Here is a 25,427-nt window from a genome sequence, read left to right on the forward strand (position 1 = left end):
ACTCTGTCACGGCTACTCAATGGCTACTCTTAGTATATGCTAATGCTTTGTTTGGGTCCAAAGATTTTAAACTCAAATGTTTGTCCGGCCTCCTGGATGAGTTCTGACCAATTAGGCACTGTCTTTATTTCAGAGGCGGTATTTTCTTCTGTTGTGGGATGATTTTATGTATATTGATATGTGAAGTCTCAGTCTCTGTGGTTTTAAGAGATTTCAACCCTGGGGTCGTTCAGGGGTCATTAAGAAGGAGGTCTGTTTGAGATCCTTTGTCTTGGGATCAAGCAACCTCTGTTGTTATCTTGGTCGGGCCCCGAGCTGTGCCATCTCTGAACCAATCAGTCTCTTCCACACTATCTAACGTTGACACGTTCTTCCTTTAGCTGGGCTCATCTCTTTGAAGCTTGTGTGGCGGCGTGGTGGTTACTCTCAGGGTTTAGCAAGAACAATTGAAAGTTTAAACCAGGGAGGGAATTGCCTATACCAGCAATCCACCCCCAGAGGGCAGACTTACAAATCTACACCTCTAAGATACCCGCCTACGCCACCCCGGAGGCTAATCTACCGGGGAATCGCCTTTAGAAGCATCACTAAAGCACACAGGTTCCATTACGGCTGAGTCAGGACTCGAAACAGAGGTGAAATACAAAAAAAACCCAGTTTTATTGGAAAGCATTAAATCACATGTATGAAAATCCAAATATAAAGCTATAATACACACACACACACACAACTCTGCCTCCACTCCAGGGCTGGGGCCTGCTCGCCTACTCTCTGAAAAACACAGCAAACACACGTGAACTCACACTTCACCCCCAGATGTGGAACACTGCACGTGGAACATACAGACATACAAACATATACACACACGCATCCATATAAAATTTGGTAATCAAATTGGAAAGAAATGATAAAAATAAACATATTGTACATAACAAATTCACAAAAACTGATCAAAAGAAAAATAACGGATTCACAGAAACTCGGTTAACACAAGAAATAATAATAATAATAATAATAATAATAATAATAAATTCACAGAAACTGAGCTACAACCAAAGAAAATTTGATTTGTAAAGCAACAGGTTCACCTGAGCAAAAAGAAGAAAAAAACAATTAAATGGGTAAAGAAACCAATTCAATTTATACAGCGTTAAGACACAGAAAGAGCCCAGATCACGATGGTGACTGTTGAGTGGTCATCCAAACCCTTCGAGGCCTCGGAGTGAGAGAAGGCCACACAGTGCTGGATCTGCGGCACGCCAGGCTACCGGTCAGTTGATATTCAAAGTGTCCAGCGCCGAAATAAACACACATAGAATAAAGCAAGTAAAACACAGCAGCATGCTAATATAGTTCATGGATACTACGCCTCCAGTCTGGCCAGCGACACGCCGCATAACGAAACAGTCTGCAGCCCAATGTTGAACAATGATCAGTAATGTGAGCGTCAGCATACGAGAGTACAGCCGCCAAAGCCCCGGCGAGAAGCCCACTGCAGCGTCTCTCCCTCTATGTCTTTAACGCTTCAGACTGCTTGCAGTACGCAGGGGATTTAAACTCCAGGACATTAAAACAATCCAATACAATGCGCGTTGCAACAATGTGCCACAGGATTCCTCAGTCCACACATACAAACACTCCCGCGCCACGCCGGAAATAGATGACGTCACCTGTGACTGTGAGACGCATATTCCCATAGATATCATATAATAAAGGCTAGATGTCTTACGGCGGAGTCACTTCCGGCATCACCGGCGGCCATCTTACCACAGGGAAGTGTGTGGTAACCACACAAATCCTCTTATCTCGCTGAAATCTTGACGGATTTACAAACGGTTTGGTTTCTTACAAACGTTATTAACGTGGCTATAATTCTTTCATATGGAAGTCCATTGTCATATGTATGCAGTGTCATAACTACATCTCTGACGTTTATAACAAACCAAACCGTTTGAAAATCGGTAGAAAATTGAGCAAGTTATGGTTATTTAAAAGTGCATGCACCATGTTACGAGTGAGCGAGCACCCTGTGGTAAGATGGCCGCCGTGTGCGGACGTTGACCTCCATTGGCCAGCAGCGCGGACGAGACATCTAGCCTTTATATATGATATCTATGCATATTCCTACTTCTTTAAATGTATTGGCGGTTGGCATACCAATTTGGTGCATTACCGCCACCAACTGTTTGGGGTGTGGAGCTTCAATGCGGATTTATATGCTAACATATAAAAAAAAAAATTTCTGGGGTTTTCGTTGGTTAGCTCAGACTGGCTGGAGCCCACTCCACTTATGGCCCTAGGTTAGACTGCTGATCTGGGGTCTGTAGTGTTGAGTTCTGTGGAATTATGTTTGAACGAATCATCTGGAAGATTCAGTTGTGTTTAGTGTGCCCTCAAATCCTCCAACATATTCCCCTCGTTCCACGATGGCAGCTTGTTTATCTGTCTCTCTCTCACTGTCTTTTGTTTTCTATTATTCTGTTATTTACAATTGCATTATCTTAAAGGGCTGCTAATAGCTTTAATAGTCATTTTATTGCATTTGGTCTATATTCCTGACAAATAATTTTACAATAAAATGAGGAGTGCTGCAAAAAGCCCACCGTGTGGAGTCTTCATGTAGACTCAGCCGGTTACGTCTCAGGTGAAAGTAAACAGTTGTGTATCGGTTACAGAGCGTGGTAGTGGAAATAGCAAGAGAACGATTATAAAGGTATCTAACGACAAAACTCAGGAACCAGGAGAAAACCACACAAACATTAAACGGGAACGGATGAAGACTGAGGGAGAACACAGGGTCTAAATACACAGAGCAAACAAAGGAACTTAATTAGATAATGAACAGGACACAGGTGTAAGAAATGACCAATCAAACAGATTGGGGAAAACCAGTTCACAGGGAAACAGACACAGAGCACAGGTGTTACAGTATCAGTGTAATGGGTCATGTGTTTGGTCTTAAAGTGACAGCAGCCTAATAAACCTCCGGCTCTGTGTCTAACATCACTCACTGCTCTTGACTGAATACCTTTTGTCGATTTAATAAGAACAGATTTATATTTAATTCATTCAATGAACAATTTTACATTTACATTTGATTATTAAATGTCTGTACTGTTTCTAACTACATGTTAAATAAACCTATTGCACCTGAAAATCTTAATTGGTTTAATTCATATTTTTTGTTTTATTGTATTTGCCCTGTTGTTTGTAATTTGCTGCTTTGTTTTTATTTGTAATAACAAAAATAAAATAGCTATAGTGATATATATATTGTTATCATGAAATAACATTTCTAATATTGTGAAATAAGATTTTGGTGACATTGCCCACTGGATTTTGTTATTTAATTGTAAATAATGCCAACATTAAAAAAAAAAAAATATATATATATATATATATATATATATATATATATATATATATATATATATATATATATATATATATATATCAGTAATTTCATTTTGTATGAAATTCACTGATTAGACAATTCACTGACACATGTACACACCTGCAGCTGTATCACTTTACATCTGTTCGTTGTTACACAAGTTTAACACATTTGTCTACACCTGTGACCATATCTGCAGGAAATAGTGTTTCCCCCCCGCCTGACGGACATGTCTCTCAAGCGCATGAAGAGAGATTGGGTGATTCCTCCTATCAATGTGGCAGAAAACTCAAGAGGGCCTTTCCCATTGAAACTGGTTAGGGTAAGATTAACACACACACACACACACACACACACACACACACACACACACACACACACAGTTATAGTAATATAATATCGGTATCATATTATCTCACAGAATCCACATGTTGCTGAATCTGCTGTGGTTTCAGGGTAAATGATATGTTAACGTGAAATCCAAATTTCCTTTAAAATCATGTCCCGCCCTGGATTTTTATTAAACCCCTGTTTGAATGTGTTGCGAAGCTGCTTCCTGTTGTTCAGGGCTGTGCTCTCTCTCTGCTGTCATGTAGATTCGCTCAGATAATGACGAGCGTGTGAGTTTACGCTACAGCGTGACGGGCCCCGGGGCCGACCAGCCCCCCACTGGGGTCTTCTCCATCGACCCCGTCTCAGGACAGCTGACCGTCCTCAAGCCCCTGGACCGAGAGCACTTGCCCAGCTTCAATGTGAGTTCCTCTATACTTCAAACTAGACTGTTCTTCTGTTGTTAAGAATGTGCTATTCTTTATAACTGAACAGATGACTGTACTCAGTAATGGCATCAGCTGAAGCATGTCCACAGTATTGCTGCAGAGGTGATCTCTCTCTATACACAGAGTGTAATTCTAAGCCTAACTCTAATGCTGTTTTATAACACCGAGTAGTAGAAGATTCTCCTGGGCTGAGGGAAAGAGTGACTGAGTCTAAGCCAGGGGTGCCTAACCCCGCTCCTGCCGATCGACTGTCCTGCACAGTTCCTCTCCGACCCTAATCAAACACACCTGCCTTTCATTTTCAAGTGATCCTGAAGACCTTAATTGGTGGCTTCAGGTGTGTTTGATTAGGGTTGGGGATGACCTGTGCAGGACAGTCCATCGGCAGGAGCAGGATTGGGCACCCCTGGTCTAAGCTAATCATCGGGCTCTTTCTTGTGTGTAAAACTGTAAGTTTAGGGTCACTAATATTTCAAAATAAAAAAATAATTATAATAACAACAAATAAATAAAAATAATAATTATCAACACTGATAATAATCATAAATGTTTCGTGAGCATCAGATCATCATATTAGAGTGATTTGTGAAGGATCATGTGACACTGAAGACTGGAGTAATGATGCTGAACATTCAGCTTTGATCACAGGAATAAATGACACTTTACTGTATATTCACATAGACAACAGATGATTTACACTGGAATAATATTACACTGTTTTTACTGTAAACTTTTGCTGAGCAGAAGAGACTCTTTCAGAAACATTAAATATCTTACGACCCCAAACCTGTAGATGGCAGTGTACATTTGAAAATTCTGCTAATTCTTGTGTTCTGAACACAACAGCATGATAAAACTCTCAGAGAAGTTGTCTCCTTATTAATAAGCAATAACAACCTGCTTATGATCATTATCAGGGATAACTGACCAGTCAGACCCAGAATGTCATGATTGGTCAATTGAAATGAAGCATTTCAGAGAGTCAGTATTATAATAATCTGCTTTAATTCAGCCAGTCTGACCCGCAGTGATAAACCTGAGGACACGAAACCAGCAACACCGAGATTTAACATCACCACACTTTACAATGATTTACAGAGAGAGTTCACTTTAAAATGAAATTTCTGTCATCATATACTCACCCTCATGTTGTTTCAATCCTTTATGAATTTCTTTCTTCTGCTGAACAGAAAGGAAGATATTTAGAAGAATATCAGTAACCAGACTTTGGTCTCATTGACTTCCATAGTAGGAAAAAAATATATACGTAGTCAATGGGATCAGAAACTGTCTGGTTACTGATATTCTTCTAAATATCTTCCTTTCTGTTCAGCAGAAGAAAAGATTCATAAAGGATTGAAACAACATGAGGGTGAGTATATGATGACAGAAATTTTATTTTAAAGTGAGTATCCCTTTAAAGTCAGAAGTATTAACCTTTTCTAGACATTTTCTCAATGTATTGTGCAATAACTCATGTATTTATATGTTTGTTGCCATATAGTCAGTGAGCACAGTACAAATAATCTACACTTCTTACTTCCTTGACATATCAACACAGTTAAATGTGTTTTGCATGCCCTGTATTTGTTCATTTACATGCAGTCCTCTGTGTGTTATGGCCTCAGTTGAGGGCACATGCTGTGGACCTGAATGGGAATCAGGTGGAAAACCCCATAGACATCATGATCAACGTCATTGACATGAACGACAACCGGCCAGAGTTCATCCAGCAGATCTGGAACGGAAGCGTTCCCGAAGGCTCTAAACCAGGTTAACCCATTTCACATGTGTGTGTGTGCACGACAAGCTTGTGTGTGTGTGTGTGTTATTATACTGTGTCTTTCATTTCCATAGGCACGACAGTAATGACAGTGACGGCAGTGGACAAGGATGATCCCAAAACTCTTAATGGGCAGCTGCGCTATAAGATTGTGTCCCAGAATCCCGAGAGCCCCAGTCCAAACATGTTCACCATTAACAACAGGACTGGAAGTGTCATCACTGTTGCTGCTGGCCTGGACCGAGAGGTACATCAATGCCACATGATCTGATCACAAACCTTGACCTCTGCAAAGACATCTTGATTACTTCAAGTGCTTTACACAGAGAATATACAATGTAAAGGTAAAAAGTAAATGAATTGATATCAAAATAAATAAAAACAGATGTGCTAAACATACATACAATATACAAACATACAATACACTGATAAACTAAGAAATCACATATAAGCAAGTCTAAAAAGGTGAGTTTTAAGAGAGGGATTCAGCATGTCAACACGCCTCAAATCTCCTGAACCTGGTCCTCAGACCAGCAGCCCACGGGCCACAGATGGACACACATGCATTAGCTATTTAAACAACAGCAGGACGTGAAAATGAAAACTGCATCGGGCTGAAACTAGCCAAACACACTTGCATTGCACTGGTGTGTATGATAGGGCCCTAAGTGTTAACGATCCGGCTGAACCAATGAGCACATCCTCTGTCTTATCACCTTCATGGCAAAGAACATTTTGAGACATCCATATTTTTATCACAGAAATGCAATGTTCAAGAAAAGCAACAGCCACATAATCACCCGGTTTTGAATGGATGTAAATCTGGGTGTCATCAGCATACAAGTGAAACTTGAGACCAAGAGATCTAAGGAACAACAATTATAAAAAAACTTGTGTAACACCCAAAAGCTGGCTGAAGATCTGAACATCTGAACATCTTCTGCTGCAGGTTTGTGAAGTCTATCAGCCTCTCGCTCTGCCTTTATTTATTTCCTCTTTTCCTGCTCCCCAATCCTCCATTCCCTCCCTTCCAGCTTTTACACTCTGCGAGGAAGATGTTATTTCCCATTTTTACTCCGATATTTAATAAATCACTGGAAGTGAGCAAGGTCCGGTCATGCTTCACTCGATCCACTATTGTCCCTGTTCCCACAGAGCTCAGGTCTGAATGAGTACAGTAACCCTAAACTCAGTGGTTATGAGATGTCTGGAGAGGCTGGTATTCGCACGCCTGAAGCTCATCACGGGCTCACTGCTGGATCCCTCCTGTGTGTCTGTAGATCACGTACAGTAGGTCTGTGGAAGATGTACTGACCATGGGACTGCACTTTATTCTGGAGCTCCTCTATCAGCCTTATTCGGGATAGAGATGAGTCCACATCTAGGCAGGAGAGCACATGATTGCTGTTTAAAAGAGGTTTTGTCTCCACTCATTATCCATGGCTGTATCGTGACCATGACTGTTCCTTCGAGTTGTTTGGTATCTCGTCTGCAAGGGTCTGCAGTTTGTCCTCATCATCACAGCAGATGATGTCCTTCTTCATCAACTAAAGAACCCTAACCTGCCGAAGGACACGCTGTGCTGATTTCACAGTTGAACCTGTCCTGTCCTGTACTGTTGGGTTCAGCTCTGCCACCGACTTCAGTGAGTATTCAGGACCGACCTGGACCTGGACCTGTACATGGCCCGTGTCAAGAAACACGTTGGGAGAATTGTTGATGACTCTTCTCATCCAGCACACAGTCTGTTTAGACATCACCGTCTGGCAATGCAGACTTAAGACAAGAACTGCCAGGTATCAGAACAGCTTTTTCACAGCAGCCACAAACTGATTTTTACAAATACATTATTTTCATTCCTTTCTTTTTGTGTGCAATACCATATTTAGGTGCAATATTATTTTAATGACTTTTAAATAACCTTTTTTGTTTTTGTTAAGCGCTATATTTGGTATCTGTAATAACTACAATGCATTGCATGTATGAGATTTAAGACACAGTTTGCATTACATTATTAGTTTATACAGCATTTTGTCATAGATTTGTCTGACTCCTTCGGGCTACTGGGGAGTGTGAATCAATCCCAGAATAATAATTTACCATGAACATCACCACAAAGCAAACATAGCTTTTTAAGTATCATCTCATAAAAGCAACAGATGACAATTCACAAAGAAAAACACTCAGATTGCTGATTATGAAATCAGGACACAACACTGGGAACCTGGAACTCTTCCGCATCCTACAAGAGGGCCACTGAAGTTAGTTGGCATTGTAACAATTAAGGATCCCTCATCTTAATGCATAAAAAGTTGTTGTTTTTTTCTTCTTTCTTACTTCGCTTTTTTCAAAGTGAAAAGAAATGCAAGAAAGTGTAGCTGAACCTTCGCTGTGTGGTCTGTCTTTGCAGAAAGTGCCTCAGTACACACTGATTATTCAAGCCACTGACATGGAGGGAAACCCCACGTACGGTCTTTCTAATACATGCACTGCTGTCATCACCGTCACAGACATCAACGACAACCCTCCAGAGTTCACCTCGGACACGGTGAGAACACACACACACACACACACACACACTGCAGAGGAAACTCTGACAGAACTGATGAACTTCTCAGTGCTACTGAACCCAAATGAACCCAACTGAACTGATATCAGCGCTATAGAAAGAAAGGTGACTTGACTTATACCTTAGAATCAACTAACACTTGATAGGGAGACATTATTTTGGTTTGTGTGCCTTTACACATTTGATTTTTGACTGATATTTGACTGAACTCTGATAATGTGTGCTTCTAAAACACTTGCACCTTTATTCGTTTCGTTTATTTATTAAGCACTTTTACACAACTGACCATTGAACAAAGTGCTGTAAAATATCTAAAACACAAAGACAGTCATAAAAACACAACACTAAAACCACACTTAAAATAACAGCGAAATAACCCCCTCAGTTTTAATACACGAACAACTTCTATACCCCATTAAATGCAAATGCCAGGAGGTATTCCCTAAGCTTGTGTTTAAAAACACTTAGTGTGGGTGCCGATCTGAGAGAAAGGGGTAGATCATTCCAGAGTTTAGGAGCTATCGCTACAAAAGCTGGATCTCCACTTCTCCGTTTAGTTCTAGGAGTCGTTAAAACCAGCTGGTCAGCTGACCTTACAGACCGTTTTGGTTCTTATTTCTCAATCAAATTCACCAAATACAATGGAGCCATACCATGCAATGATTTATACACAAAAACTTTAATTCTAATTTTTTTTTTTTTTAAAGTCAAACTTTATTCTGTAATCGATCAGATTCAAAACTCAAAACTGGAGTTATATGGTCTCTCTTACGAGTACCTGTCAAAAGCCTCGCAGCAGCATTTTGGAGCAGTTGTAAGTGGTTAAGCAATGATTTATGTATGCCGACATATAGTGAGTTGCTGTAATCTAGCCTTGTAAATACAAAAGCATGAATGAGTTTTTCGAGATGGACAAAAATGGTTTCACCTTCGCTATTAATCCAAGTGATAAAAACCAGACTTAACCACAGAATAGATCTGTTTCTCAAACTTGAGATCACTGTCAAAAAGACCTCCTAAATTTCTCCCGACTCTATTTGCTTCTTACTGTTCTTTTTCAGAGTAAGATAGACTTGCATATCATCTGTATAAAAGTGAAAGGGGATTCCATGCTTGCTAAAAATTGACCCAAGGGGTAAAAAAATACAAAGAAAACAAAATTGGGCCGAGAACAGACCCCTGTGGAACCCCTCTAAGCAAAGAGACAGGTTGTGAATAATCTCGACCAACATTTACACAAAATGTTCTGTTTAAAAGATAAGACTTAAACCATGCAAGCGCTATACCCGTTAATTCCCACAACCTTTTCAAGGTGTGAGAGTAAAATGGTCATTGTCAATGGTGTCAAATGCAGCACTCATGTCCAGTAAAACAAGAACTGCTGAAGACCCGGAGTCAACTGCAGTCAATAAATCATTTAAAACCCTGATCAAAGCCGACCCAGTACTATAGTAAGCCCTAAAATATGACTGAAACATTTCAAAAATATCGGTTTGAAGCAAACTGGTGTTTGATTCAAAACCACCTTCTCCAAAACCTTTGATAAAAAAGGTCACTTTGAAATTGCCAGATAATCTGATACAACGGCAGGGTCCAAATGTGTGTGTGTTTTTTAGTTTTTTAGTTTTTAAGAGCATGTTTAAACTGATTAGGGACTATTCCTGTTAAAGGGTTAGTTCACCCAAAAATGAAAATTCTGTCAGTAATTACGCTCATGTTGTTCCAACCCCGTAAGACCTTCGTTCATCTTCGGAACACAAATTAAGATATTTTTGATGAAATCTGAGAGCTCCTCCATAGGCTTCTAGGTGACCGAAACTTGCTGGCCCAGAAAGGTTAAGACATCGTTAATATAGTCCAAGTGACTACAGTGGCTCAACCTTAAGTTTATCAAGCGACGAGAATACTTTTTGTGCGCAAATTGTTTTTTCTTTTTTTCGGAATTTCTGACAGAATTTTCATTTTTGGGTGAACTAACCCTTTAAAAGACTATTTATAGATAGGATACTAGGGCCAAGAACATCAAATGCTTCCTTTACTAATCTCGCTGGAATACTATCTAATAAACAGTTTAGACTGATTGATTACCTCGGCTAGTGACTGCAAGGAGATCATTTCAAAATGGTCAAAACTAACAGATAGGGGCCGGACAACTGAAGGATCAAACAAACTATCCTCAAAAGTGCCAGCTTTACATGCCAAACATTTTGCTTCCCACAGATCTTGACTAGAACAAAATAATTGAACTTTTAGTAAATGTGCTCTTTTGTTTGGACATTGTTTTGGCTCAGGATGGCTGCTCTTGAACAACTGTATGATGCCGTACACGCGATTCACTCGTTCATGCTACGAGTAGGCTAATGGTTGAGACAATGGCTGCAAGCATTTTGTAATCAACCAATTGGTGTGTGAGGATTACAGAGAGGTGTTAAAGCAATGCAAATATGCATACTCATCACAAAGTAGTAGACCATAAGCACATCATAATGAAACTAAAGCCAAATTTAGAAATATTGGCTGAATGAAAAGGAAGACATATGGTCCATCGAGTCAAACTAACAATGCAGTATTAGCATGTGACGTGTAAATGATAACATGACATGCCCTCTGTTTTACTGTCACACACATGTGTTACGTTATACAGTTTTTTGGCGAGGTACCAGAGAACCAGGTCAACATTAATGTGTTGAAGTTGACGGTGACGGATAAAGACCAGCCCAACACTGGAGCGTGGAGCACTATCTACAGGATAACAGCGGGTGACCCCGCGGCTCATTTCTCTGCGCACACTGACCCGGTCTCTAATGAAGGCCTGCTGACGGTCATCAAGGTGAGGGAAATACTGCACTCAGCACAGTTACAAACATTTCAAAGAACACACTTGTGGCAGATAAACCATTATAAACCTGATAAAATGATAAGCTAAAGAGATGTTATTAATATTCATAGCATTCATACTATTTACGAGTTTAGTTCTAGTGCACATTGATTTAAAATAAAAAAAGTTAGACAAGCACTGACCTGCAAAATATCAGATTAATTGCAAAAATGTTAAGGTTAAGGTTAGGGTTAGTTTTTACATTACAGCTGTTTTAATTTTAGTTTTATGTGGTTTCTTGTGGATTGAGTGCACAAACATGCATCAGTAAATGGGTGAAACACACATTAATGCTCCATCGTAACATTGAGTTTTACTGTTTCACACTTGAGCTTTCATGATAATTCGATTCAGGCATACAAAGTGTGCAAATGACTACTTTTCTTATTCTAATATTGATCATCATGTTTTACTTCAGAAACATCATGTCCATCCAAACAGCATGTGAGATCTTTAAATCAACAAAAAATGATATATAGCAAAAACTATGTATTTATTTTCAGTTATTAAGCGTATATCATTGAAACCCTATTGTAATTGTTAAATTCCCTATTGTAATTCTTGGCCCGATTGGAACCAAACCAGTGCAGCAAGATTATCTGGAGTCTGGTAGTCAACACATTTAAAACAAAGTTGAAATTTCAATTCACATTCTCTAAGGGCCAGCAAAACTTATGAAAGTGGGAGGAGCCACTTTTACTAAAATGGCTATAACTCGTGAACAGAATGAGATATTTTCACCAAACTCGGCACACAAATGTAAGACATCATTCTGTGGTTGTGTGAAAAGCATGCATGACTGGCCACTTGGTGGTGCTATGACATGGAAAAAACTTTAAAATGGGTATAACTATGCAACCCTAAGTCTGATTGAGTTGAAAATTGGCATGTGGTGTCTTCGCCCAAGGTGCCAATACTGCCCTTGAGGACATTTGCGTATCTCAAAAAACGTGAAATTTGAGCAGCTATCAGACAAGATTAACGGAGGCCGATCGGAACAGAACTCGCTGGGCCTGTTTGACTCACGGCCATAGAGGCCTTTGAGAAATTCAAGAAAGCCATCGCGTTTTTCCCACAACATTCATACCGCATGGTAGAACTCCTCTCTGAGCAACTTTGCCTCTAGGACCAACACTGTCAATCGAATCGTTTGTTAAATATTGGAGATTATGCTATATGCTATATTTCCAATGCGAAATTACATTTAAATGACTGAAAAATGGTCCGGTCAAAGTAGAACTTCACAAAATTAGGTGTGCATATGTGCCATATGATTCTAAAGAAGCATGCAAACTTTTATGGAGATTAGACAAAAGGTGGGACTTTAACTGTTAAAAAGCTTTAAAAAAACACATATTTCCTATGGTAAATTGTCTGTATAGGCTGTAAATGGTCTTTTCCATCTACATTATAATCTAAGTGGTTACATGCTTGCTAAATAAAACATAAAACTTTTTTACGCAAGTGCTTAAAGGCCTCAAAGCGCTTGAACCCCAATAATTGCTGCTCACAGATATATATATATAATTTTTTTATATATTTCAAAATAAAACAGAATATTGATAGTATAGAGGTAAAATGTATTTATATAAATATATTTTCTATTAGTTTACTTATATTTATATTTCCTCATATATTCCTGGCCATTTTTAATACATTTTCCAAGTAAATATATTTCTGTTGTTCAAAATATGTTTTAAAAAACTACATTTTACATTCACAATGTATTTTCTCACCGCTTGAAGTAAATATTCTAATAAATTTTGGTATTTGAAGGTTAACTAAAAATAACTTTAATTAAATTTGGAAATTATATTTTGTTTACAAGCAGTACGGTTTCAATGCAATTACCAAAAACACACTTTATTTTATCTTTGATATTTATTTCCTTGTTTATTGTAGATCAAATATTGGTGTGCCAAACTCATCACTTTCTGGCCCAAAAAATCTCTGTTTTATATCTAAAGTATGTTTTACATTTAAGTAATTTGTACAGAAGAAACAAGTTTTTGCAGGCAGGTGATTTTTTTTTTTTTTTTTTTTTTTGGTGATAATTTGTCAAAACAAAAGATCACTGAAGAGTTTTAGCATTTAGTTATAATTGTATTATATTTTCATTTGCATGTCAGCCTTATGCAGAAATGTCTTTTGCTTGGCCGAATACATGCTGAATCAGAAACATTTACATTTGATCATTTAACCCTATCCCTAACCTGATTTACAAATGAGGAGAGCAATAGAAGCAGTTAAACTAATAATAGGACAACAATATGCAAGTGCTGTGACCCTTCCCAGTTTAATCTAACACAGTATACACATACAGAGAAGAGAAAAGAAAGTGTTAGCATTAATAGATCAATTGTTGATGAAAAAGAAGCATCTTCAGCTGTTTCTTGAAAGTGGCTACGGACTCAGCAGCTCTGGTTGAGTTAGATCATTCCACCAGCAGGGAACAGTCCAGGTGAAGGTCTGTGAAAGTGATTCTGTGCCTCTTTGAGATGATGCACCACAAGACGACGTTCACTTGCAGAACACAAGCTTCTGGAGTAATGAGTTTAGGTAAAAGGGAGCAGAGCCAGTGGTTGTTCTATAGGCAAACGTCAGTGCCTTGAGTCTGATGCGAGCGACTGTTGGCAACCAGTGCAGTTTTGTGAGGATGGAAATCTCAGTTCGTTATTCTTAATAACTATATTTATACCGAACATTTCAGCTTGCCGACTTACCGGTCTTTTATCTTTAATAAAATGCTATTTTATGTTTCTATTAGCTATTGATGATTCTGAAAGAAAACGTGATGGGATTTACTGTTGTTATAGTAACTTAAGCAACTTGCACGCACATCTAATTGACAGATAAACCACAAGCTCTTATTTCAGTGTTGTTGTTAAGGTTATTGTAAGCCCGCACTCAATCGGCCCAATGGAGGCATCCGGTCAGCGGGGAAGGTCTCTGCGTGCTACTGTCTTTTCTCATGGCAAAGTATTTTTGATTAAATTCAATACATTTTCTCATATGTATTTTCTCGTTATTTCATCTGACTCCAAAAATGAAAAGGTTTTTATGATATCTGTGCATCATTAAATGTGAGCGAATGTTTGAATATTCTTTTTAATTCTTTAATGAAAATAATGCCAGAGTCCGTTAGAATAAAATCAATGGTTACAATTTATTATGTCAGGTAAATATATATCATGCCAATTTCATAATCAGTTCAAAGATAATCAATACAAAACATAAAATGTTCTGGAATAAAGAGAGGCGACCCGAACCCAACATTAGGAAATACATGATGCTGAGAGTTTCGGCGACTCTCCGTATCACAGGCTGATCTGAGGTACAGAATCGCGCTGATCCTCTAGTTGCATTTCATTATATAGACAGAAACTTCTTTAACATGGAAACATCTGCTAACAATGGGAATTTACATTCAGAGTTGACACCTTTTGGGAGTAGGAGACCCTTTGTCTGGAGACCAACCCTCCTTGTGTGCCAGTTATCTCTAAACTCTTAAAAACCTTATTACCTTTTGTTTTACTTATTTGGGAATGAGACCTTTGTACCAGTCGCACTGAGACATTTCAAATGATATCAAACGTGTGTAATAGTGTATGATAATTATTCACATTATATATTATTGGGTGAATTTTGGTCATCTCAGCATGAGGGATGGGGGAAGAGGGGAAGAGGTGTAGATTAGGATTGCTTAGGTGAGACTTGCGTCTCGAATGATGGTGCTAGTTTCACAAGAGAGAGTTCCTCTCAGGGAGTCGTCGTTCCTCAAGTAGACTGCCTGGCATTTATCTAATTTCTCAAGTCTTACATTGTTATTTTAGTGAACAGGGTTAATGTAGGTATAATGTATATAATGTATTAAGAGGACAACCTTTGTTGTTATCCTGAACTGTGCGCATGCATTTTAGACACTTACATTATGTTCTTGCTCTATCCATGCAACAAATGTGAAAAACATAAACCTCTCTCACTTTTGCTGATGTGCCAGTGGTTTTAGCCCTCCGTTCCATAAGTTGCCGACCCCTGGCTTACATAGAGACAAGAACAAGAGCACATGGTCAGGAATTACACAAACCATCAGATACAATGTTCAAAAACATGGCAGGAGTGTCACGTCACCAACGATTAGAAGTGTGAGAACTGTGGACAGAATAAAATAGAATAGAATATTCAGAATTTTACATTAACACAGAGTACATTAACAGTTTGAATTAATTTTATGTAGATTCATTTAACAAATAATAATAATTCCTTCTTTGTTTCAGCCCATTGACTACGAGATCAACAGGTCGTTCGTGCTGACAGTGGTGGCAGTAAATGAGATTCCTCTAGATAAAGGCATCCGTGTCCCCCGTCAGTCCACAGCCACCGTCTCCATCCGCGTCAGAGATGTCAATGAGAGCCCGTATTTCCAGCCCAACCCTAAGCTGCTGGAGCTGCAGGAGGGCTTGCAGGCCGAGTCTGCGATCGCCACCTTTACTGCTCAGGATCCAGACCGCTTCACGCAGCAGAGCCTCAGGTGACGCAAACATCTGTCCTGAACATATTAATCAGAGCAGAAGTCACACATGTGTTTGAGGATGAGCCACAGAGTAGAGTTAAAATCAAGGAGGCTGGGGAGGCAATCAAGAACTTTACACCTCCTCCAAGAGATACTTGGGTATGTTATAGCTGTGCTGTTCCAAAAGCTCTTCGACCAATCAGATTCAAGGAGCAAAAAAATGAACAGAATAAATATATATATTTTATCTAAATCTTTTTGTACGTCTTAACATTGTTACTCTCTCCTTAGGTACAGCACGCTGTCTGACCCTGCGAACTGGCTGAGAATTGATCCCATGTATGGACACATCACAACCATTGGTGTTTTAGACAGAGAGTCCCCATTTGTGCAAGACAATATCTACACGGCTATGTTCCTTGTCACTGACAGCGGTATGTTTTCTGTCTGAGAAAGTAATTATATTTGTTTTCTTTTATTCGTGCTCCTTTTTTGAAAAGTAAAATCCACAATCTGAAAAAAGGAAATCCATAAAAAGCTGAATTTAGCGCGGCCATATACAGTGTGAGTTCAGACACTCGGAAGGCTGTGAGCCCTTGTGTTTGTGTATTTCTTTATTTCTGTCTATGTGATATAGTCGTGGATGACATGGGAATAGGGAGAGCCTATACACTGGATGAATTCCAGTCCCGGAATGTCCCAAACAACCCTAACCCTAAACCAAATTAGTAGACTTTATCGAAATTGCGTGGAAACCTGTTATCAATAAATCATTTCAAAAGTTTGTGTGCCCATATAATCTTAGTGTAGCGGCAGAATCAAGTTAATTTGCGAATCCATGCACTATACCATGCACATATTCCATATTGTACAACAAAACGCGATCAATAGCACAAAAAAAACAAAATCAATAGCAAGATTTGTTTCTTCTTTGTTCTTTATTGACCAGCGTCAATACAATGTCCCAGTATCACACACAAGCCACACTCCTTTGCAAAGTCTTGAGTTACCCTACTCTAGTTAAGACACTAGTCTTACTTCAAGCAAAGCTCCTCTGCTGTTGTCACAGTTCAGGGTGCTTCATGGCCTTCCCTGTTGTCTGTGTTGTCCTGTCACTTTCTGCAGCTTGTGACCTGGGCAATTTAGCGCTGATTGCCGAGTCATGGACTCAGTAGAGGAAGCAGATGTTCACCGAATCCTCAGGCAGCAAGAGGAAATCAACGCCTCTAACCGTGCTTTCTCTGAGCTGTCTCTCCAGTTAGCCCAGCTCTCAGAACTGCTTGATCAGTTACAGATCAACCCTCCCGCACCGCAGGTAAGCCCGACACACTTTCGCGGATCTTTGAAGCTGAACCTGGATCCATCCTCCCTGTAACCATTCTGCCTCCCGATTGGCTAGTCCTCACTGCACTGTGCAACGTCACGGTTCCTGCGGGGTGCCCTGAGAGCCTGCTGTTTGTGTCCGAATCGGTCCGAACTAGCATCCTACAGTGAGGCCACTCATTCATACTAGCTTGCCACTCAGAAGCAACTCGTATTTGCAGTTTAATCAAGCAGCAATTTTGGTGGCCATCCATGGTGCGGAACTCTTGTCGGTTTGTGTCGGCCTGTCTGGTTTGTGCTGCGGGCAAAGGCTTCAGTCGACCCCTGGCAGGGCTACTCCAGCCGCTGCTTGTCCCCTCGAGGCCCTGGTCACACATAGCTGGACTTCGTCACAGGCCTACCCCTGTCTATCGGCAACACGGTAGTCCTCACTGTGGTGGACAGGTTCACGAAGCCGGCCCATTTTATTTTCCCAAACTGCCTTCAGCGAGGGAGACAGCAACTGTTGTCTTAGATCACGTTTTCTGTATTCATGGCCTCCTGGTGAATGTGGTCTCTGACGGGGTCCCCAATTTGTGTCTAAGTTTTGGGAGGAGTTCTGTCGACAGCTGAGGGCGACTGCGAGTCTCTCCTCTGGGTATCACCCACTGACTGACGGTCAGGCTGAGTGTGCTAACCAGGATTTGGAGAGGGTCATGTGCTGTGCGGCGTCTACAGAACTGTCGTTTTGGAGTTTCATATTAACCATGGTCAAGAACGCACATAATTCCCTCCTGGTCTCATCTATGGATTTGTCTCCCTTCCAGTGCTGTTTAGACTACCAGCCACCATTATTCTCCTCCCAAGAATCCAACGCCATTGTTCCATCCATGCACTCGTTTATTCAGAAATGCCTCGATATGTGGAGGATCGCCAAAGAAGCACTCACTAGGACTGGTGACAGGACCAAGGCGTCGGCGACCATCACTGTGCTAAGCCCCCACTTTACGTGTGCGGACAGAAGGTCTGGTTATCTTCCCAGGACACAAGCCTTTGGCTTGCTCAGTTGGGGATACTTAATTTAATTAATCAATCAACAATACTATTGATCAGCATTACCAAACGTGGACGTTTTACACTAGAAACTAACACTGATGTACTATTTTATTTAATACTGTGAAGCTGCTTTGATACAATCTGTATTGTGAAAAGCGCTATATAAATAAAGTTGACTTGACTTGACTTGACATTACTCTTAAACTTCCCTCATATAACCTGGGACCCAAATTTAATGAACCATCCCATTAAATGGGATACTGTCACAGTTCACCGGCCTTCCCTGTTGTCTGTGTTGTCCTGTCACTTTCTGTAGGGTGTGTGCAGATCACGTGCTGACTGCCCTCACCTGCCGCTCGTTCCCTTATATTCTCTTCTGTGTCTGCCCCTTGTTGTCAGTAGATTTGTCTGTGCCTCGTCTCATGTTCTGTGGGTTCTATGCTGTGTGTTTTAGTGTTTTATCTCTGTTTTGCTGCTGTGTCCAGGACTCCTAGACGAGGAGTTCGACAGCTCGCTGTGCTCTTGCTGTTCTCTTTGCTTGTTTCTCGTCCCGTTGGGCATTGTACCTGTGGTGGTGACCACTGCCTGTGTCCGCAGGTGTCTGTACGGGTGGCTCTGAAGCTCTCACACATTAATTTCTTCTGCGTGTGTGTCACTACACTTTGGATGTTGTGTTGCACGAACACTCTGCTTTTGAGTCCTCCATTCACGTTTCCTGACAGCTGTACACAATAGCAGGACAAATGTCCCAACATGCCAATCCATATTGACCTCACCACATGTCTGCTGGGTTTGCAGCCACACTCCCATGACAAAAAAAACAAGCAATAATCCACATATGCATACCTTCAGCCGTGCAGAATAACATTTCCTCCGCTCAAAAAAAAAAAAGAAACCATAAACAAAATGATTTGGGCCGACTGGACGTGTTTCACAGCCGTGCCGTGCGCCGTGATGACGTTTTATCATGACTTTGTTGCTGGTAACAAGCCTGCAATCACTGACAGGTTTTCTATATTTCTATTCTATGTATTGTGACAAGGCACCAGACATAAATCCTGGTGGTGTTATAACAAGCCAGATCATACACAGAGAATCGGTCCACAACAGTAAATCCAAACCTTGTAAAACAGGCTGTGTCATACACAGAGAATCAGCCCAAAATGATAAATCCGAAACGTGTAGAACAGTGGTTCCCAATTCCAGTCCTCGTGACCCACAGCTCTGCACATTTTGTATGTCTCCCTTATTTAACACACCTGAACCAGATCATCAGCTCATTAGGAGAGACTCCATGAACTGAACTGAGTGTGTCAGATAAGAGAGACATACAAAATGTGCAGAGCAGTGGGTCACGAGGACTGGAATTGGGAACCACTGGTGTAGAACATGCAGGGTCAAAACACAGGTAAACATTTTAAAACCAGGCATCCAAACTAAAGTTGTGAGGCAAATAATCCATTAAAACAAGGCAAGCAAGATCATAGACAAGAATACAATAACACAGGAAAACTGTTCAGAGATGTCACCAATGGCAAACACATGTTGCTGTCACGTATGTTCAGTTAGTGTCACCTTCATGGACCTTCATAGTTTGTTTGTCTTCAGTCACATGTTTCCTTTGTTCTATTTTCCCCACCATGGACACTAATCCTCCACCACAGCTGCTCATCATTTAGTTCGTTATCTCTGTGTATTTACTTCCTCTGTTTTCAGTCTTCAGTGTTGGTCACTGTTTGTGTATGTTTGTTAGCATTACACACCGTTACACCAGTTCGTCTTTAGTTTTATTAAACTGCGTTGATAATTTGATCTTGTCTTCAGTCCTTCATCCTCATCCTCATCTTCATCTTGTGACAGTTGCACTGCAGTGCTTAAATAGTCTCTGATTGATGAACAGATTAGAAACAGGTGTGTTTAATGTCCAGGAGAGGGAGTCCTCTTGTAGCACGCTGGGATAGTGTCCCAGGAAGGGAGCATAACAATAATGAGTCTGTTTGGTCTCCAGGGATTCCTCCGGCCAGCAGCACCGGTACTCTGCAAATCCTGCTTCTGGATGTCAATGATAATGCTCCTGAGGTTTTCCCACCAGAGACGGTGATGTGTGAAAAACCTGAGAACAACGGCATTAACATCACAGCGTTGGATGCAGACATTGAACCCAACACTGGACCCTTCTCCTTTGAGCTGCCCTTACAACCTATTGATGTTAGGAAGAACTGGACAATCACGCGTCTCAGTGGTGAGAAAATACACACACACACACACACACACACACAGAAATATGCAGAAAACAACATCTCATCGGCCTCCTGAACTGTCTACACCATACATGAGCAATTAGGTTTTCATTACAGTGGTCATTAGCCGTCTACACTGGAAGCACACGATGTATCACAACACAACTTCAGTAGATTCCACAATCTTTTTTAGACGTATTGCACAGTTACTTTTTTTTCCCATGTCCATCTGATTTGATTGCTATGCATTTTATATATTTGAAAATGTCATCAAAGCTTGTGATGTTTCTAATCTTTGAGACCTTTGAGAGGAGAAAAGTCACCTCTCTCCAACGCAATTAATGTTAATTATTATATTGATATTGATTATTATAAAACAGTTACCGCACAAGGATTTTTTAAATTGGGTTCTGGGGCTGCAAAGGGGGTGCTGGTATATTTTAAAAATATAATAAAATAATGACAAAATAAATAAGTTGTTATGAATTTGATATGTAATAAACTGGTCAGAAATCATGAGTTCAGTCCCAGTTACTTAATTCTATTGGCAGCCATTTATTCAATTTTATACATCTAACTCTAATGGTAGAAGAGACAAAAACTTGAGAACTTATCACATTGAGATTAACCCTAGGTTATCGTCTTTTAAACCCCTAATTTAACCCTAGGTAAAACAATGTTTCACACTTGCTTTTACAAGATTAAGCATACATTGCGTTGCCAGAGCTGTACAGTGTTAAACAATGCACCTTTAGAATGTAACGGACAACAAACCACCCATTAAAACTCCTACTTTTGCGGGAGTTTTCCACACATCTAGATCCTGGGAAAGTTTCCCCAGCTGCTCCCAAGTGAAAAACCCCAGAGGTTGGGGACTGAAGAGCAGGGACGTCCAAGTTGTAAAACCTGGCAAAGGTGGATGGCGAGGACCAGCTGGCTGCTGCACAGATGTCAGCCATGGACAGTCAAGAGGAGGCCATTCCCCTGGTGGAGTTTGCCCTCACCTGTATAGCTTGTTTGCATATGACGTCACGTTACTGCGTTGCCATGGTGCGAAATGCAGATGGAGGGCAGGAAGTGATTTGCTACATTTAGGAAGCACTATAACAAACTCAAAATGCCTATATTTTGCATCGTTTATGGTTGCTCAAATCGATCAAACCGAGAAACCATGAGGAGTTTTTATCGTGTACCAAAAGTTGTTGTTCATAAGGCGGAAAAATGCAAGAAATTGATCGAAAAATACCGGAAAAAATGGCTTGCAAACCTACGTCTGCGCTCGGGAGGAGCCGAATCGGAAAATGCCCGTGTGTGCAGTGATCACTTCATCAAAGGTGAGTTAATACAACTTATGTGGCTATGTTTGTGTAACGTATCAGTTTCCGAACTTTGTAAAGTCAAAGTAATTGTTTCTTCTTTTCTTTGAGTTTGTAAGTTACCCCTGTAACTGAAGACAAACACGTAACGTTAGCAAAGCTACCTACAAAGTGTTTTGAGGGTGCAGCCTTCAGTGCTTTAGTGGTGTTTCGGCGGACCTTTGAGAGTGGTTAACCTAATAACGTAAAGTAAACAGCCGTAAAAGTAACGTCGAGAAGCGCCGCAGCGTTGAATGGTTGTTAGGGTTAACGTTACGGATTAATCCACAGGACAAAAAAGAAATGTCACTCACCCGGGAGAAAACCAAACGACAGTCATTGTGAAGCATCTTGGTACCGAGATCATGGACCCAACCACTTACAAAAAGTTGTATGCCTCCATACTTTTGTATGCTTTCATTTGTTGTCTTGAGTAGAAGGATGTCTGTAAGACAAGGTAGTTGCTGATATCTACTGCCTCGATGACAGGCAAATCTTTCAATTCAGTTGAAAAATCGCTCCTCTTCATAACGCAAGGATCACATCCAATATGTATTTAGATTTTTTGTTTATACTTTCTCTTGTAATAGCGTCTAAAGTAGTACAGTACAGACTTTCCTCCATCTCGTCCATTCCGCTCTTCACTTCCTGCCCTCCATTTGAATCTCGCGTGTCATCACAATCACGTGACTGCAAACCACCTATAGGGAATTGCAATCCTAAGGACTTGTACGCCAGCGCAATCGCATCTAGTTTCCAATGAGAGCGTCTCTGCTCTGACTGCGGGAACTGGCTAGAGCACTCATGGTACACCCCAAGGGCCTGGACCCGCATAAGGGAGAGCAGAGACCGCTATAGCTTGTGCTCTGAAGGGTGTGGAAAGCACCTTAGGCACATAGGCTCTTCTCGGACTAAGGACGACTTTACTGTCATTAAGCCCAAACTTGAGGCAAGATGCATCCACTGAGAGAGCCTGCAAGTCGCCAACTCGCTCGACTGATGCCAAAGCTAGCAGAGGGGTGGTCTTTAGTGAAAGAGGCGGTAACACTTTATAATAACATTAACAGAAGTTATTAGTTAATGAGGATCTGATCATTTACACAGCATGACTATATGTTTATAAATGATTAATAAGTGGTATGCTAATGATTTACAAATGTGTTGTAATCTTTAAAAAAATGTAAATCATGAAATAAGTCAAACTGTTCAATAGTAGATGGTTGATTAGCTGATAAATTATTTATCTCTTATAAATCATTGCAGTATTTGTCAAAATTGTTTTAGTATCATTATCTCAATAAACAATGGTTATACATGAACAAATGACGAATAAACCATCAGTAAATGATCAGTATATAATTTATTGACGTATATTTAAGTTGTAAGCTTGTATGTGTTCAAAAGCACAAACATGCAGGTGTGCTAAAGCAGTAATTTTAAGAAGAGTAATTTATTTGTTTTGAAGTGGATAAACATTTATAAATCACTTACAGTCAAGATGATTTCAGTGAGTTATGTTAAATCCTTTATCTCATCAGCACAGACTTGTGTTCAGTGTGGGATCTAGTGCTAATGTGAACCGGTTTGACCTTCCACATCAGGTGCACAGCAGTTAAAGAGTCCATGTGTGTCAGTGAAGACAGCTGTCTATACCCTCACTAGTCAACACTTACACTGCAGTCTAACTACAAAGTGTTCAACACCTGTTATAAATTATGTGTAAATGCATGAATAAATAATTTAAAACACCTTTTGCATCCCCCCATCTAAAGTGTAAATTATTAATCACTATTAAAAGGACTATTATACGGATATACATATATATATGATATAGCATACCACTTATTAATAATTGCAGTCAACAGCACATTCCAGGGCCCAGTTTATGGTCGGGCCCCTCTCTGTCCGTATTGGATCTTGGTGGACTAACACAAACAAGCTGTCCAACGCCATCAGATAGAGATGTTAGGACAACAGCCAGACAAGAAGAAGAACTCTAGTACCAAGCCTGGGAAGGACAGGACTTCTGATTGGTCCACATGCAGTTTCTGCCCTTCACCCATCTAGAGACCAAATCTTAGGATGTTGGCTTGTGACTGCCATAAAAATTCCTAAGGACCTCCGGATGCAGTAGAAGTGGGTGAAAAACACAATGATCCATCCAAATCCATTCATAACTAAGTTTTGAAACCTCAAACCTGATGTAAACAACACACATTCATTTCATACTTATTCAGATAAATAAGTATTCTCAGTGCCAGCTGTAATGCAACATCTTACACAATTCCAGCTGTTAAAGTACAAATGAATGAAAGCATAACAGTTCAATCTTTTTGGACTCTAGTTGTTTAGAATATTGCCAAAGCTATTCTGGTGGTGGTTTGGAAAGTGAGAATTGCATTGGTATAATGAAATATCACACAGGTGTGATGATTAGATGAGTGTGCGCAAGTGTGAGCCAGAAGGGTTTTTGGAAAATTTAGTGCAAACTGATATGGTGACTGAGGATTGTGACAGTTCTCCCCCCCTCACGGCGTGACCTCACGGCTTAAAGAGGTGAAGGCGGAGGCTTAGGAGGAGGGCGTGGAGATGGCGACAGGAGATGGCAAAGGGATGGTGATGGCAGGCAGTGGAGGAATGGTGAGAGATGGACAAGACCCCAGCAGCGATGATGGTATCCGTCTGAAGGAACAGACCCAGAGCCCAGTGACGACAGCCCACAGTGGAGTCAAGGGAGGGAGGAGCCAATGTGGCGTGCCGGCTAACATCAACTGGGCGATGACAGATGGAGGTGGAGCTGGTGGATCCCAGGGCTCAGACGGAGAGCCGATGGAGAAGAGCATCATCGCTGGCACAGGGGGCCTAGGCAATGCCGCAGCGATGATCGTCTGAGCAGGAGCCAGACTGCCCGAGGACTGAGGCGATGCTGGTGTGATGGAGGACCGAGGCGTACCCGAAGGGAAGGAGGAGCTGCTGCAGCTGTAAGAGTGGAGGAACGGAGCGTTGCAGAAGATTAAACACACCTGTTTCTAATCTGATCGTAAATCAGAGACTATTTATGCAGTGCAACTGTCCAAGGGGGAGCGGGTGGGACGAAGGAACCCAGTGGAGTCGAAAGGCTGGAGGCGGAGCCACTGGATCTATCCGCTCAGGCGCTGATGGTGGTTCTAGGATCTGAGGCTCGACGTGAGTGCTTGGCATTGCAGGATATGGCAAAATGCTGACAACTTCCAGCAGAGGCTGGGCTGGAGAACTGGCTGAGAACTGGGGATGGAGGCAGATGAAGGCTAGACAGGGTTGAAGGTAACACAACATTGTCCTGCAGATGTTTGTTCTGTCTAAAAACAGCAATGAAGGCTCAGAAGAAAGATAAAAAGTTCAAACAGTGCATGGTGCTGTCTTGGAACAGCAATGAAGAATTCGAAATGGGGTGGGAGACGATACCTCTGCGTTGAAGTCAATCAGCCAGTCCTCAGCCTCAAATTCCACCAGTGTGCCCTCGGTCACTGATGTCGTGGGTTCACACCCCTGGTCAGACTCACTGGGGACTCACTGGGG

At 40.9% G+C, this 25,427-nt stretch overlaps 1 protein-coding gene across 1 annotated transcript in view; it reads left to right on the forward strand.

The window, feature by feature from the left end:
- Positions 1-25,427, forward strand: part of LOC311291903 (cadherin-2) — an 86,473-nt gene that overhangs the window by 40,460 nt on the left and 20,586 nt on the right. Inside the window, exons 4-12 of the mRNA XM_084411258.1 lie at positions 3,594-3,716; positions 3,991-4,146; positions 5,802-5,946; positions 6,031-6,203; positions 8,367-8,504; positions 11,170-11,355; positions 15,681-15,934; positions 16,208-16,350; positions 20,283-20,516. Coding sequence (XP_084267384.1) covers positions 3,594-3,716; positions 3,991-4,146; positions 5,802-5,946; positions 6,031-6,203; positions 8,367-8,504; positions 11,170-11,355; positions 15,681-15,934; positions 16,208-16,350; positions 20,283-20,516 — 1,552 coding nt within the window. The remainder of the gene's footprint in view (positions 1-3,593; positions 3,717-3,990; positions 4,147-5,801; positions 5,947-6,030; positions 6,204-8,366; positions 8,505-11,169; positions 11,356-15,680; positions 15,935-16,207; positions 16,351-20,282; positions 20,517-25,427) is intronic.

This window comes from Rutilus rutilus (assembly GCF_951802725.1).
Source record: "Rutilus rutilus genome assembly, chromosome: 6".
Taxonomy (NCBI): domain Eukaryota; kingdom Metazoa; phylum Chordata; class Actinopteri; order Cypriniformes; family Leuciscidae; genus Rutilus; species Rutilus rutilus.